At 49.3% G+C, this 17,279-nt stretch overlaps 1 protein-coding gene across 1 annotated transcript in view; it reads right to left on the bottom strand.

The window, feature by feature from the left end:
• The window catches only part of LOC140117155 (protein sel-1 homolog 3-like), a 42,496-nt gene that overhangs the window by 16,611 nt on the left and 8,606 nt on the right, over positions 1–17,279 (bottom strand). The window contains exons 5-18 of the mRNA XM_072133624.1: positions 16,355–16,470; positions 14,908–14,957; positions 14,536–14,668; positions 14,341–14,461; positions 8,206–8,349; positions 7,923–8,128; positions 7,662–7,841; positions 6,256–6,375; positions 3,699–3,839; positions 3,487–3,549; positions 3,109–3,282; positions 2,425–2,552; positions 2,186–2,269; positions 192–282 (exon numbers count right to left, since the gene is read on the bottom strand). Coding sequence (XP_071989725.1) covers positions 192–282; positions 2,186–2,269; positions 2,425–2,552; positions 3,109–3,282; positions 3,487–3,549; positions 3,699–3,839; positions 6,256–6,375; positions 7,662–7,841; positions 7,923–8,128; positions 8,206–8,349; positions 14,341–14,461; positions 14,536–14,668; positions 14,908–14,957; positions 16,355–16,470 — 1,751 coding nt within the window. The remainder of the gene's footprint in view (positions 1–191; positions 283–2,185; positions 2,270–2,424; positions 2,553–3,108; positions 3,283–3,486; positions 3,550–3,698; positions 3,840–6,255; positions 6,376–7,661; positions 7,842–7,922; positions 8,129–8,205; positions 8,350–14,340; positions 14,462–14,535; positions 14,669–14,907; positions 14,958–16,354; positions 16,471–17,279) is intronic.

Here is a 17,279-nt window from a genome sequence, read left to right as displayed (position 1 = left end):
TGATTTGGGCTGGTTGACCTCTGATGACCTCTGGAAACTTTCATTAAAATCTTAAAAACGAAACCAGCACAAACGTAGCACAAACGTTTGACAGCAATTTTGTTTGATTTCAACAAGGTGGGGGGGGGCCAACTTCACTCAGGTGGACATTACACCATCATAATACACAACACATAATGTCATGGACTCACAGGGTCGTCCTCACAGATTATGGCTGCATTGAACTGAGCGACCTCAAATCCTGCCTCCGCTGCCTCAATGTAATGGAGGAGAGCCCCGGACCTGGGAGATACGAGCAACAGGAGATGCGTGACACATGCTATTCAGTGGTAAGTTATCTGTCCCTGGTGCCTTGTGGTTTGGTTTCTCTGTCCCTGGTGCCTTATGGTTTGGCTCCTCTGTCCCTGGTGCCTTGTGGTTTGGTTTCTCTGTCCCTGGTGCCTTGTGGTTTGGTTTCTCTATCCCTGGTGCCTTGTGGTTTGGCTCCTCTGTCCCTGGTGCCTTGTGGTTTGGCTCCTCTGTCCCTGGTGCCTTGTGGTTTGGCTCCTCTGTCCCTGGTGCCTTGTGGTTCGGCTCCTTTGTCTCTGGTGCCCTGTGGTTTGGTTTCTCTGTCCCTGGTGCCTTGTGGTTTGGTTTCTCTATCCCTGGTGCCTTGTGGTTTGGTTTCTCTGTCCCTGGTGCCTTGTGGTTTGGCTCCTCTGTCCCTGGTGCCTTGTGGTTTGGTTTCTCTATCCCTGGTGCCTTGTGGTTTGGTTTCTCTGTCCCTGGTGCCTTGTGGTTTGGCTCCTCTGTCCCTGGTGCCTTGTGGTTTGGTTTCTCTATCCCTGGTGCCTTGTGGTTTGGCTCCTCTGTCCCTGGTGCCTTGTGGTTTGGCTCCTCTGTCCCTGGTGCCTTGTGGTTTGGCTCCTCTGTCCCTGGTGCCTTGTGGTTCGGCTCCTTTGTCTCTGGTGCCCTGTGGTTTGGTTTCTCTGTCCCTGGTGCCTTGTGGTTTGGTTTCTCTATCCCTGGTGCCTTGTGGTTTGGTTTCTCTGTCCCTGGTGCCTTGTGGTTTGGCTCCTCTGTCCCTGGTGCCTTGTGGTTTGGTTTCTCTGTCCCTGGTGCCTTGTGGTTTGGCTCTTTTGTCCCTGGTGCCTTGTGGTTGGGCTCCTCTGTCCCTGGTGCCTTGTGGTTGGGCTCCTCTGTCCCTGGTGCCTTGTGGTTGGGCTCCTCTGTCCCTGGTGTCTGGTGGTTTGGTTCCTCTGTCCATGGTGTCTGGTGGTTTGGTTCCTCTGTCCCTGGTGCCTTGTGGTTTGGTTCCTCTGTCCCTGGTGCTTTGTGGTTTGGTTTCTCTGTCCCTGGTGCCTTGTGGTTTGGTTTCTCTGTCCCTGGTGTCTGGTGGTTTGGCTCCTCTGTCCCTGGTGCCTTGTGGTTTGGCTCCTCTGTCCCTGGTGCCTTGTGGTTTGGCTCCTCTGTCCCTGGTGCCTTGTGGTTTGGCTCCTCTGTCCCTGGTGCCTTGTGGTTTGGTTTCTCTGTCCCTGGTGCCTTGTGGTTTGGCTCCTCTGTCCCTGGTGCCTTGTGGTTTGGCTCCTCTGTCCCTGGTGCCTTGTGGTTTGGTTTCTATGTCCCTGGTGCCTTGGGGTTTGGTTTCTCTGTCCCTGGTGCCTTGTGGTTTGGTTCCTCTGTCCCTGGTGCCTTCTGGTTTGGCTCCTCTGTCCCTGGTGCCTTGTGGTTCGGCTCCTCTGTCCCTGGTGCCTTGTGGTTCGGCTCCTTTGTCTCTGGTGCCCTGTGGTTTGGTTTCTATGTCCCTGGTGCCTTGTGGTTTGGTTTCTATGTCCCTGGTGCCTTGTGGTTTGGCTCCTCTGTCCCTGGTGCCATGTGGTTTGGCTCCTCTGTCCCTGGTGCCTTGTGGTTTGGTTTCTCTGTCCCTGGTGCCTTGTGGTTTGGCTCCTTTGTCCCTGGTGCCTTGTGGGTTGGTTTCTCTGTCCCTGGTGCCTTGTGGTTTGGTTTCTCTGTCCCTGGTGCCTTGTGGTTTGGCTCCTTTGTCCCTGGTGCCTTGTGGTTTGGTTTCTATGTCCCTGGTGCCTTGTGGGTTGGTTTCTCTGTCCCTGGTGCCTTGTGGTTTGGCTCCTTTGTCCCTGGTGCCCTGTGGTTTGGTTTCTATGTCCCTGCTGTCTGGTGGTTTGGTTCCTTAGTCAATGATACTGACCATGAGTTCTGCTGGTAACTATCCAGGGCTTTCCGCAGTTTGGCCCCCAGGAACCCGTTCTGCTCCGCTGCCCATTTAGTCCACCTGATGTAATAAGCAGAAACAAAAAGTGTCATCAAGTTGATCGTTGGGGGTTGAGGTGTGAGAATATTTGGTGACCACCCTTCCACCTTGGTGGACGCTCTATTGGAAGGTCACAGTGAGTCTAGAAGGACATAAAGTAAAAGCTTGTGACTTACACCACAGCATCATAGGGCAGCCGGTCCACCACCTGTGGGAGACCCTCTATCCAGAAGTTGGAGACGTGCACCGCTGCATCAATGTGGCCCCGGACAGCCGAGCGCAGGTAGTAGTAGTAGGCTGCGGACTGAACAAAGGTTTCACATCAGTGAGAGAGGAGGAGGATCCAGGATGTCCACAAGTAAAAGCGAGGGGTCCAGATAAGAGTGAAAACATGAGTCCCTGCTATGTGTACCCCTGGGGTCCATGCCAGGCCTGGAGGTGGTACCCAAACTACAGTCATGCCCTGGTTTTACTGGGCAGCACATTGTAGGATCATCATAATCTTGGAGGTTCTGGGCTTAGGACCACAGGAAAACTAGACATCAAGCTGAACGGCTGCACTCAATGTCTGGCAGCTGCTTCGAAAGCTACTACAATATTATCATATAGAGTGAATCCCATTGGTTTATGTTAGATCTGGAGGTGGCACCCTGCCTGTGCACATCATGGGCCTTTTATTAGGCAGCACAATGTATGAAGGGACTTGACTAAGGACCATTGGGCATCTAGATATGAAGCGAAATGGTGGTGCCCAAAGTCAGGCAGCTGCTCTACAAGCTATACAATATTATCACAGAATGCTTCAGGTGACGTGTGTGTCTCAAGGTGGTCCCGAGGTGGTACCTGGTCTACACACTTACATGGTTTTGGGGTTTCCCAAGGATCAGACCATAGAAGTTCAAAATTCCAAGATTAAATGGAGCCTCTGGGTTCCCCAGCTCATCGGCCCGCTCCCAGTACTCAACCGCCTTCTGGTAGTCCTTCTCGTACTGCTCGTAGTACCAGCCGAGACTGTTCAGTGCAGGAACAAAGTCCTGCAGGGGAGAAGGAAGTCACTGGATGGTAAAACCTGTGGGGCCCCGAGGTCTGGAAGCCGCGGGGGATGTATCTAGTGTGACCATTAGGGGAAACCATCAAGAAGGGAAGATTCATCCTACAAAGACCGGCCCCACCTTCCTGCACATCGCATGACCCAAATACCTGCTGACCCTTAGCTGTACCAGGAGTAAGGGTCCTACCATATCTGCCGCCTTCCTCAGGAACTCCAGCGCCTTCGGGATGTTCTGCTTCACTCCCTGACCCTGCAGCAGAAGAGCGGAAGAAATAAAGATGATAAAACGACCCCCAACCAACAGCCCAACAGCTCTCAATGTCCTCCATGGAGGATCATAGAAGAGAAACCAGAGGCAACTCAGAGACGTGACCTAAGAGACGTGGCAGAAGCACTCACCCTCAGCAGCACCACCCCGTAGTCGTACATCATCACAGGGTCTTTCATCTGCATGGCCCCCTTCTCGTAGAATTTCACCGCAGCCTCCGGGTTGGAGGAGATTCCCTGCTGACCCCAGAAGAGCATCCGGCTCACTGCTTGCTGATGACAAACAAGCGAGTGTCAGTGTACACTGCGACACCTGCCATACACCTGTTACCCTGTAGGCTCCTCGCCAGCCGACGCATTATCCTACTTATTACTCCGGAAGCCGAGTCACCAGACATCCTCAAAGTGTGAACTGCCAAGTCACCAGCCGGCCCATAAATCATCCCTCAGCATCAGCACGAGAATCCACTGTATAGACCATAGAGCTCAACCACCATCAGGACACCCCGGCCTCCTCCATATCCCCAACTACCGGCAGTAACTGAGGACACCCCCAGCCTCCTCCATATCCCCAACTACCGGCAGTAACTGAGGACACCCCCAGCCGCCTCCATATCCCCAACCAACGGCATTACCTGAGCTGAGGACACCCCCGGCCTCCTCCATATCCCCAACTACCGGCAGTACCTGAGCTGAGGACACCCCCGGCCTCCTCCATATCCCCAACCAACGGCAGTACCTGAGCTAAAGACACCCCCGGCCTCCTCCATATCCCCAACCAACGGCAGTACCTGAGGACATTCCCGGCCTCCTCCATATCCCCAACCAACGGCAGTACCTGAGCTGAGGACACCCCCAGCCTCCTCCATATCCCCAACTACCGACAGTACCTGAGCTAAAGACACCCCCGGTCTCCTTCATATCCCCAACTACCGGCAGTACCTGAGCTGAGGACATGCCCGGCCTCCTCCATATCCCCAACTACCGGCAGTACCTGAGCTGAGGACATGCCCGGCCTCCTCCATATCCCCAACTACCGGCAGTACCTGAGCTGAGGACACGCCCAGCCTCCTCCATATCCCCAACTACCGGCAGTAACTGAGGACACCCCCGGCCTCCTCCATATCCCCAACTACCGGCAGTACCTGAGCTGAGGACACCCCGGCCTCCTCCATATCCCCCACTCAGTAGCAGTACCTGAGCTGAGGACACCCCAGCCTCCTCCATATCCCCAACTACCGACAGTACCTGAGCTAAAGACACCCCGGGCCTCCTCCATATCCCCAACCAACGGCAGTACCTGAGCTGAGGACACCCCCGGCCTCCTCCATATCCCCAACCACCAGCAGTACCTGAGCATAGGACACCCCCGGCCTCCTCCATATCCCCAACTACCGGCAGTAACTGAGGACATTCCCGGCCTCCTCCATATCCCCAACCAACGGCAGTACCTGAGCTGAGGACACCCCCAGCCTCCTCCATATCCCCAACTACCGACAGTACCTGAGCTAAAGACACCCCCGGTCTCCTCCATATCCCCAACTACCGGCAGTACCTGAGCTGAGATCACGCCCGGCCTCCTCCATATCCCCCACACACTAGCAGTACCTGAGCTGAGGACACCCCAGCCTCCTCCATATCCCCAACTACCGACAGTACCTGAGCTAAAGACACCCCCAGCCTCCTCCATATCCCCAACTACCGACAGTACCTGAGCTAAAGACACCCCCGGTCTCCTCCATATCCCCAACTACCGGCAGTACCTGAGCTGAGGACACGCCCGGCCTCCTCCATATCCCCCACACACCAGCAGTACCTGAGCTGAGGACACCCCAGCCTCCTCCATATCCCCAACTACCGACAGTACCTGAGCTAAAGACACCCCCGGCCTCCTCCATATCCCCAACCACCGGCAGTACCTGAGCTAAAGACACCCCCGGCCTCCTCCATATCCCCAACCAACGGCAGTACCTGAGCTGAGGACACCCCCGGCCTCCTCCATATCCCCCACCACCAGCAGTACCTGGGCTGAGGACACCCCCTTTTTCCTCCATATCCCCAACCACCAGCAGTACCTGAGGACACCCCCTTTCTCCTCCATATCCCCCACCACCAGCAGTACCTGAGCTGAGGACACCCCGTTTCTCCTCCATATCCCCCACCACCAGCAGTACCTGAGGACACCCCCTTTCTCCTCCATATCCCCCACCACCAGCAGTACCTGAGCTGAGGACACCCCGTTTCTCCTCCATATCCCCCACCACCAGCAGTACCTGAGCTGAGGACACCCCCGGCCTCCTCCATATCCCCCACCACCAGCAGTACCTGAGCTGAGGACACCCCGTTTCTCCTCCATATCCCCCACCACCAGCAGTACCTGAGCTGAGGACACCCCCGGCCTCCTCCATATCCCCCACCACCAGCAGTACCTGAGCTGAGGACACCCCCGGCCTCCTCCATATCCCCCACCACCAGCAGTACCTGAGCTGAGGACACCCCGTTTCTCCTCCATATCCCCCACCACCAGCAGTACCTGAGCTGAGGACACCCCCGGCCTCCTCCATATCCCCCACCACCAGCAGTACCTGAGCTGAGGACACCCCCGGCCTCCTCCATATCCCCCACCACCAGCAGTACCTGAGCTGAGGACACCCCCGGCCTCCTCCATATCCCCCACCACCAGCAGTACCTGAGCTGAGGACACCCCTTGTCTCGCCTGGAACCTCAGCCACATGAAGAGATCATCATTTTCCTTTGTCTGTTGCTTTAAAACCTCCTCATCGGTCAGGCGGATATGTTCCACATAAGCCTAAGAAAGAGTCATCATTAGAGCTGTGTATAGAGGTAGGAGCACAGCAGTGTGAGGACTGATTACACATCTCTCCAGGGACAGTACATAACACTGGCTGCAGAGAGCACAGAGCACAGCAGTGTGAGGACTGATTACACATCTCTCCAGGGACAGTACATAACACTGGCTGCAGAGAGCACAGAGCACAGCAGTGTGAGGTCTGATTACACATCTCTCCAGGGACAATACATAACACTGGCTGCAGGGAGCACAGAGCACAGCAGTGTGAGGTCTGATTACACATCTCTCCAGGGATAATACATAACACTGGCTGCAGAGAGCACAGAGCACAGAGCATAGCAGTGTGAGGTCTGATTACACATCTCTCCAGGGACTATACATAACACTGGCTGCAGAGAGCACAGAGCACAGCAGTGTGAGGTCTGATTACATATCTCTCCAGGGACAATACATAACACTGGCTGCAGAGAGCACAGAGCACAGCAGTGTGAGGGATGATTACACATCTCTCCAGGGACAATACATAACACTGGCTGCAGAGAGCACAGAGCACAGCAGTGTGAGGTCTGATTACACATCTCTCCAGGGACAATACATAACACTGGCTGCAGAGAGCACAGAGCACAGCAGTGTGAGGTCTGATTACACATCTCTCCAGGCACAATACATAACACTGGCTGCAGAGAGCACAGAGCACAGCAGTGTGAGGTCTGATTACACATCTCTCCAGATTACATTATGTGTATTTTGTCTGCATTTTTAGGCCCAATTATTGCCGCACAATAGACCAGGAAAAAAATGGTCAGAGAGCAAAATTAAGGCGCAGTCCATGTAAGATTCTGGCGCACATCTCATGTCAGCATTTTTATGGCGCACGACTGATTATTACCGTCTACCCATTAGTTACTAACAGCCGTGCCCCACTTAAATACATCGGCTGTGCTTTCCAGAGACTGATCTCCGATGCCGACAGTCGTGCTTGCGCCAAAATTAGTAAATCCCCCCGAAAAAATCCTTGCGTTCTGTTGTATTTAAGATTGAAAAAAATCTACCAAAATCCGGAAGAAATGTGAAGGCAGATTTGACTGTGACTAGAGTAAGACACAAGATTTTACACCACAATTATGGAAGCAGCTTGGGTAGAATGGTTACTACAGCTTTGAGTGTGACTGGAGTATAAGACCTATTTATTGACAGAACTGTGTGTGCAGCTCTGGATGTGACTGGAGTATCAAAGCTCATGTAACTCATGTAGAGGGGCAGAGACATAGAGGATGACGCACCTGGTGCCTGTCCGGCTGCAGTCGGTCGGCCATCGTCTGGCGGGCGATGTTGGAGTAATATCCATAGGAGAGGTCGTAGTCCAGGGGGAAGCCGTCCACCCCCAGGTGATGCTTGTGCCCGAGGGACAGCAGAGAGAGGCGCTCGTCATTCTGCGCCGCGATGAGGCTGAACTTCAGGGCCTGGAGATGGAAAGAGAAAGCAATGACACAATAGTCGCCATGACCCCTGCACCCCCCCCACCCCTACCCGCTGTCTCTCACCTTAGCGGGGTCCCTCGTCACCCCCAGACCTGTCTGGTGCAGCACGGCCGCAGTGTATAGCGCAGGGTGATACCCCAGACACCCCGCCTGCAGCAGAAGCCCCATAGAGCGCCTCATCCTGGGGAAACCATCAGCAGCCAGGAGCCTCTTCTTATACACATTGTACAGGGCTTGACCCAAGAGCTCACCATTAAAGGTGACGTGACCTGAGAGACAAGTACCGGGCAGTAAGTGACTGGAGCAATCACAGGAGCTGCGCAGGGTCCATAGTCAGTGCTATTACCTGGCCGGCTCGCCCTCCTCCTCAGCAGCCGGGAGATGAGGCGTCTGCGCAGAGGTGGAGGAGAATCCAACATGGAGCAGCGCAGCACGGAGGAGCCGGCGCCGTAACGTGTCTGGTAATCATGGTAAAGGGCGGCACTCATCCCTGTGGTGCAGAACATTACATATATTACATATGGCTGCCCAGAAATCATCAGACCCCCTGCCTGGGAGACCACCACATGACTACTATGTAAGTAATATGTAACTACCATGGGACTACTATGTAACTACCATGGGACTACTATGTAACTACAATGTGACTACCACATGACAACTATGTAACTACCATGTGACTACCACATGACAACTATGTAACTACCATGTGACCCCCACATGACAACTATGTAACTACCATGTGACTACCACATGACAACTATGTAACTACCATGTGACTTCCGCATGACAACTATGTAACTACCAGGGGACTTCCGCATGACAACTATGTAACTACCATGTGACTACCACATGACAACTATGTAACTACCATGTGACTACCACATGACAACTATGTAACTACCATGTGACTACCACATGACAACTATGTAACTACCATGTGACTTCCGCATGACAACTATGTAACTACCATGTGACTACCACATGACAACTATGTAACTACCATGTGACTTCCGCATGACAACTATGTAACTACCATGTGACTACCACATGACAACTATGTAACTACCATGTGACTACCACATGAGAACTATGTAACTGCCATGTGACTACCACATGAGAACTATGTAACTACCATGTGACTTCTGCATGACAACTATGTAACTACCATGTGACTACCACATGACAACTATATTGTAACTACCATGTGACTACCACATGACAACTATGTAACTACCATGTGATTACCGCATGACAACTATGTAACTACCATGTGACTACCACATGACAACTATGTAACTACCATGTGAATACCACATGACAACTATGTAACTACCATGTGACTACCGCTTGACAACTATGTAACTACCATGTGACTACCACATGACAACTATGTAACTACCATTTGACTACCGCTTGACAACTATGTAACTACCATGTGACTACCACATGACAACTATGTAACTACCATGTGACTACCGCATGACAACTATGTAACTACCATGTGACTACCGCTTGACAACTATGTAACTACCATGTGACTACCACATGACAACTATGTAACTACCATGTGACTACCGCTTGACAACTATGTAACTACCATGTGACTACCGCTTGACAACTATGTAACTACCATGTGACTACCACATGACAACTATGTAACTACCATGTGACTACCGCTTGACAACTATGTAACTACCATGTGACTACCGCTTGACAACTATGTAACTACCATGTGACTACCACATGAGAACTATGTAACTACCATGTGACTTCTGCATGACAACTATGTAACTACCATGTGACTACCGCATGAAAACTATGTAACTACCATGTGACTACCACATGACAACTATGTAACTACCATGTGATTACCGCATGACAACTATGTAACTACCATGTGACTACCACATGACAACTATGTAACTACCATGTGAATACCACATGACAACTATGTAACTACCATGTGACTACCGCTTGACAACTATGTAACTACCATGTGACTACCGCTTGACAACTATGTAACTACCATGTGACTACCACATGACAACTATGTAACTACCATGTGACTACCGCTTGACAACTATGTAACTACCATGTGACTACCACATGACAACTATGTAACTACCATGTGACCACCACATGACAACTATGTAACTACCATGTGACTTCCGCATGACAACTATGTAACTACCATGTGACTACCACATGACAACTATGCAACTACCATGTGACTACCACATGACAACTATGTAACTACCATGTGAATACCACAAGACAACTGTGTAACTACCATGTGACTACCGCTTGACAACTATGTAACTACCATGTGACTACCACATGACAACTATGTAACTACCATGTGACTACCACATGACAACTATGCAACTACCATGTGACTACCACATGACAACTATGTAACTACCATGTGAATACCACAAGACAACTGTGTAACTACCATGTGACTACCGCTTGACAACTATGTAACTACCATGTGACTACCACATGACAACTATGTAACTACCATGTGACTACCACATGACAACTATGCAACTACCATGTGACTACCACATGACAACTATGTAACTACCATGTGAATACCACAAGACAACTGTGTAACTACCATGTGACTACCGCTTGACAACTATGTAACTACCATGTGACTACCACATGACAACTATGTAACTACCATGTGACTACCACATGACAACTATGTAACTACCATGTGACTACCACATGACAACTAACTACCATGTGACTACCGCATGACAACTATGTAACTACCATGTGATTACCGCATGACAACTATGTAACTACCATGTGACTACCACATGACAACTATGTAACTACCATGTGACTACCACATGACAACTATGTAACTACTGTGACTGCCGCATGACAACTATGTAACTACCATGTGACCGCCACATGACAACTATGTAACTACCATGTGACTTCCGCATGACAACTATGTAACTACCATGTGACTACCACATGACAACTATGTAACTACCATGTGACTACCACATGACAACTATGTATCTACCATGTGAATACCACATGACAACTATGTAACTACCATGTGACCACCACATGACAACTATGTAACTACCATGTGACTACCACATGACAATTATGTAACTACCATGTGACTTCCGCATGACAACTATGTAACTACCATGTGACTACCACATGACAACTATGTAACTACCATGTGACTACCACATGACAACTATGTAACTACCATGTGAATACCACAAGACAACTGTGTAACTACCATGTGACTACCACATGACAACTATGTAACTACCATGTGACTACCGCATGACAACTATGTAACTACCATGTGACTACCGCATGACAACTATGTAACTACCATGTGACTACCGCATGACAACTATGTAACTACCATGTGACTACCACATGACAACTATGTAACTACCATGTGACTACCACATAACAACTATGTAACTACCATGTGACTACCACATGACAACTATGTAACTACTATGTGACTGCCGCATGACAACTATGTAACTACCATGTGACCGCCACATGACAACTATGTATCTACCATGTGAATACCACATGACAACTATGTAACTACCATGTGACCACCACATGACAACTATGTAACTACCATGTGACTACCACATGACAATTATGTAACTACCATGTGACTTCCGCATGACAACTATGTAACTACCATGTGACTACCACATGACAACTATGTAACTACCATGTGACTACCACATGACAACTATGTAACTACCATGTGACTACCACAAGACAACTGTGTAACTACCATGTGACTACCGCTTGACAACTATGTAACTACCATGTGACTACCACATGACAACTATGTAACTACCATGTGACTACCGCATGACAACTATGTAACTACCATGTGACTACCGCATGACAACTATGTAACTACCATGTGACTACCACATGACAACTATGTAACTACCATGTGACTACCACATGACAACTATGTAACTACCATGTGACTACCACATGACAACTATGTAACTACTATGTGACTGCCGCATGACAACTATGTAACTACCATGTGACTACCACATGACAACTATGTAACTACCATGTGACCGCCACATGACAACTATGTATCTACCATGTGAATACCACATGACAACTATGTAACTACCATGTGACCGCCACATGACAACTATGTAACTACCATGTGACTACCACATGACAACTATGTAACTACCATGTGACTACCACATGACAACTATGTAACTACTATGTGACTGCCGCATGACAACTATGTAACTACCATGTGACTACCGCATGACAACTATGTAACTACCATGTGAATACCACAAGACAACTGTGTAACTACCATGTGACTACCACATGACAACTATGTAACTACCATGTGACTACCACATGACAACTATGTAACTACCATGCGACCACCACATGACAACTATGTAACTACCATGTGACTACCACATGACAACTATGTAACTACCATGTGAATACCACAAGACAACTGTGTAACTACCATGTGACTACCGCTTGACAACTATGTAACTACCATGTGACTACCACATGACAACTATGTAACTACCATGTGACTACCACATGACAACTATGTAACTACCATGTGACTACCACATGACAACTATGTAACTACCATGTGACTACCGCATGACAACTATGTAACTACCATGTGACTACCGCATGACAACTATGTAACTACCATGTGACTACCACATGACAACTATGTAACTACCATGTGACTACCACATGACAACTATGTAACTACCATGTGACTACCACATGACAACTATGTAACTACCATGTGACTACCACATGACAACTATGTAACTACTATGTGACTGCCGCATGACAACTATGTAACTACCATGTGACTACCACATGACAACTATGTAACTACCATGTGACTTCCGCATGACAACTATGTAACTACCATGTGACTACCACATGACAACTATGTAACTACCATGTGACTACCACATGAGAACTATGTAACTACCATGTGACTACCACATGACAACTATGTAACTACCATGTGACTACCACATGACAACTATGTAACTACCATGTGACTACCACGTGACAACTATGTAACTACCATGTGAGCATACCTCCCAACATTTGTCAAAGGGAAAGAGGGACAAAATGGCGGCACGCCTAGCGTGCCGTGGTGATCCCCCTAAGCCACACCCCCAATCACTCCCTGGCCATGCCCCAAATTTTAGCCATATTATAATACTAAAAATCATCTCAATAAAAAAATTAATAAATAATTATCCTCATTGGGATTTGAATCCAGAACCTGCAGTGTCCATGTACAATAATGACACAGCGTCTCAACCAACGGAGCTATAACTTCTGTGATTATCTAGGGGGAGAATTTCAGTAACTAAGAACTATGACTACTGTTACACTGTGACACAGATTTAATGCCTTGGTATATAGGGAGGGATCTTCTCAGAGATTATTGTAATTATTGAGACTATTATTATTATTATGGAGATGATTATTATTATTTTTACTATTATTAATAATCATCTCCATAATAATAAAAATAATAAAATTTATATTAATAATAATAATAATAGTCTCAATAATTACAATAATGATCTCTGAGAAAATCCCTCTCTATATATCAGTGCATTAGTCTGTGTCACAGTGTAAATGGCAGATAACACTTCTTAGTTACCAGAAATCCTCAGCTCTGTATCACTGGGCTTATAGCTCAGTTAGTTAGGCTCCTGTCTATGGTGCAGAGGGTCCCAGGTTCGAATCTCAGCCTGGCCAAAACTTTATGTAATTTAATTATATAAATAGCTTGTGTCTGGGGAAGCCCTGGAGACCATATATGGACAAATGCTGATCTGACCTGATGACGTGGTCCCTGCTCTCCGCTAAGCCGACACTTCTCTGAAAAGGATTCCCTCTCGATGTCTGCTCTGGGGAACCCTAGGAGATGCAGTGACCATATATGGACAGATACTGATCTGACCTGATGACGTGGTCCCTGCTCTCCGCTAAGCCGACACTTCTCTGAAAAGGATTCCCTCCCGATGTCTGCTCTGGGGAACCCTAGGAGATGCAGTGACCATATATGGACAGATGGTGATCTGAAGCTGATGACGTGGTCCCTGCTCTCTGCTAAGCCGACACATCTCTGAAAAGGATTCCCTCCCGATGTCTGTAGAAGCCATTCTGTACTGTGAGTTCAGACTTTCAAAGTATTTACTATGCGGACACAGCGCCGGGACACAGCGGGACCTGGGGGGAGAATCCGTGACAATCTCATAGCTGCCCGTGACGCGGGGCAGAGGTAAGAAAAACGGGAAAGTCTCGGCAAAATCGGGACGGTTGGGAGCTATGCAACTATGTAACTACCACATGACAACTAAGTAACTACCATGTGACCACCACCGCGCCCCCGCATACAACCCCTTGAGTTTCACGTCTTCACCTGATTTCTGCTTCTTTGATATAAAATTCTGGAACTTGGCAGAACATTCATCCTTAAAATCTGCGCATTTCTGGAACCAATGAGGAAGCTCGATGCTGTCCACCAGCCGCGGGGGCGGAGTCTGTGGGCGATAAATGAGTCATGTGACTGGTTCCCTCGCTGGCAGCCATGTTTTGGAGGGTCGGGTGACCTTACCCGGTGTATGGCCACAATCCTGTTCCTGTAGTAGACGCTCGGCCCGTAGTAGCCACTCAGCCCCTGCACGTATCTAGAGCCGCCAAGATGGAGACTCCCCGCCGTGTCCGAGAGCAGAACCGCATCCGAGAACCTGGAGGGCGGGGAAAAGGGGAGGGGTTAATATAGAAACCCCTCCTACTTATATATATATATATATATATATATACAGTGATTATACTCTACTCACAACTAGAGCTGCATCCACAATCCTGTAGTCTTCCTTGTTACAGGAGACGAGCGGAATAGTGACTGCAGCTCTAGATGTGACTGGAGTATAAATAGTATTAGGTTAATGTGAGCAGAGCCCCTATAGCGCCCCGTGTACGTTACCTGTATGTCATCTCTTGGACCTTATCCCCACAGGTAAACGTCAGGTTCCCCTGAAAATACAACAAGATAAGAGTCATCTCCATACCACAGCTCTGGATGTGACTGGAGTACAGGAGATCATAGAACAGCTAGATATTACTGCAGCTCTGGATGTGACTGGAGTACAGGAGATCATAGAACACTTAGATTTTACTGCAGCTCTGGATGTGACTGGAGTATGGGACATAATAGAACAGCTAGATATTACTGCAGCTCTGGATGTGACTGGAGTACAGGAGATTATAGAACATCTGGATATTACTGCAGCTCTGGGTGTGACTGGAGTATGGGTGATAATAGAACAGCTGGATATTATTGCAGCTCTGGATGTGACTGGAGTATGGGCGATAATAGAACAGCTGGATATTACTGCAGCTCTGGGTGTGACTGGAGTATGGGAGATAATAGAACAGCTGGATATGAATGCAGCTCTGGGTGTGACCGAAGTACAGGAGATTATAGAACAGCTGGGTGTTACTGCAGCTCTGGATGTGACTGGAGTATGGGACATAATAGAACAGCTAGATATTACTGCAGTTCTGGATGTGACTGGAGTAGAGGAGATTATAAAACATCTGGATGTTACTGCAGCTCTGGATGTGACTGGAGTAGAGGAGATTATAGAACAGCTGGATGTTACTGCAGCTCTGGATGTGACTGGAGTATGGGAGATAATTGATAAGCTGGATATTACTGTAGCTCTGGATGTGACTGGAGTATGGGAGATAATAGAACAGCTGGATATTAATGCAGCTCTGGATGTGACTGGAGTACAGGAGATCATAGAACAGCCAGATATTACTGCAGCTCTGGATGTGACTTGCAACTAAATTGTAATTACAGCATTAAATGCGACTGTAATTGTAAGTGTAGAACACAACCTGATGTAACAGCAGAATCATTACTGTAGCTGAACCAAAGCCGTAACTGCAGCTCTAGATGTGATTGGTAGATACATCATGACAGAATTGTGGCTGCAGCTTTTGGTGTGATTGGAACATAGATAATTCCATGACTATATTCTAGCTGCAGCTCTGGGTGTGACTGGAGCACAGATCGTTCCATGTAGCTTTGTAGCTGCAGCTCTGGGTGTGATTGGAGCATCAATCATCCTATTTAGTGTTGTAGCTGCAGCTCTGGGTGTGATTGGAGCATAGATCATCCTATTTAGCGTTGTAGCCGCAGCTCTGGGTGTGATTGGAGCATAGATCATCCTATTTAGCGTTGTAGCCGCAGCTCTGGGTGTGATTGGAGCATAGATCATCCTATTTAGCTTTGTAGCTGCAGCTCTGGGTGTGACTGGAGCACAGATCATCCTATTTAGTGTTGTAGCTGCAGCTCTGGGTGTGACTGGAGCACAGATCGTTCCATACAGCATTCACCATAGAGTATATATTATATATACTACCAGTGTGGAGTCCAATGTCAGCTGGATCTGGCACCACTGATACAAGGGCACGGACCCTCTGCTGAGGAACGCCTGCGCCTCTCGGGAGACCAGCTCCACCTGAACGTGCAGATGACCTGGAGGACAAGAAACATTTCAGTAATAATCGCCGTCCCCATTGTCTGGAGGTTTATCCTGAACAAACATCTGCGGTCAGTACCAGACGGGAACACGACAACACTTCCTGGCACAACCACATCCGGCCCGACTGCAGCAGTACAGAGGGTGTAAGGAGAGCAGGGGTGATACACAGGAGGGGGAGGAGACCTCCCAGCAGCACAGAGGGTGTAAGGAGAGCAGGGATGATACACAGGAGGGGGAGGAGACCTCCCAGCAGCACAGAGGGTGTAAGGAGAGCAGGGATGATACACAGGAGGGGGAGGAGTCCTCCCAGCAGCACAGAGGGTGTAAGGAGAGCAGGGATGATACACAGGAGGGGGAGGACACCTCCCAGCAGCACAGAGGGTGTAAGGAGAGCAGGGGTGATACACAGGAGGGGGAGGAGACCTCCCAGCAGCACAGAGGGTGTAAGGAGAGCAGGGATGATACACAGGAGGGGGAGGAGACCTCCCAGCAGCACAGAGGGTGTAAGGAGAGCAGGGATGATACACAGGAGGGGGAGGAGACCTCCCAGCAGCACAGAGGGTGTAAGGAGAGCAGGGATGATACACAGGAGGGGGAGGAGACCTCCCAGCAGCACAGAGGGTGTAAGGAGAGCAGGGATGATACACAGGAGGGGGAGGATTCCTCCCAGCAGCACAGAGGGAGTAAGGAGAGCAGGGATGATACACAGGAGGGGGAGGACACCTCCCAGCAGCACAGAGGGTGTAAGGAGAGCAGGGATGATACACAGGAGGGGGAGGAGACCTCCCAGCAGCACAGAGGG

This window comes from Engystomops pustulosus, chromosome 2, assembly GCF_040894005.1.
Source record: "Engystomops pustulosus chromosome 2, aEngPut4.maternal, whole genome shotgun sequence".
Taxonomy (NCBI): domain Eukaryota; kingdom Metazoa; phylum Chordata; class Amphibia; order Anura; family Leptodactylidae; genus Engystomops; species Engystomops pustulosus.
Note: the sequence above shows the minus strand (reverse complement) of the source record. Positions and strands in the feature narration are given on the sequence as shown.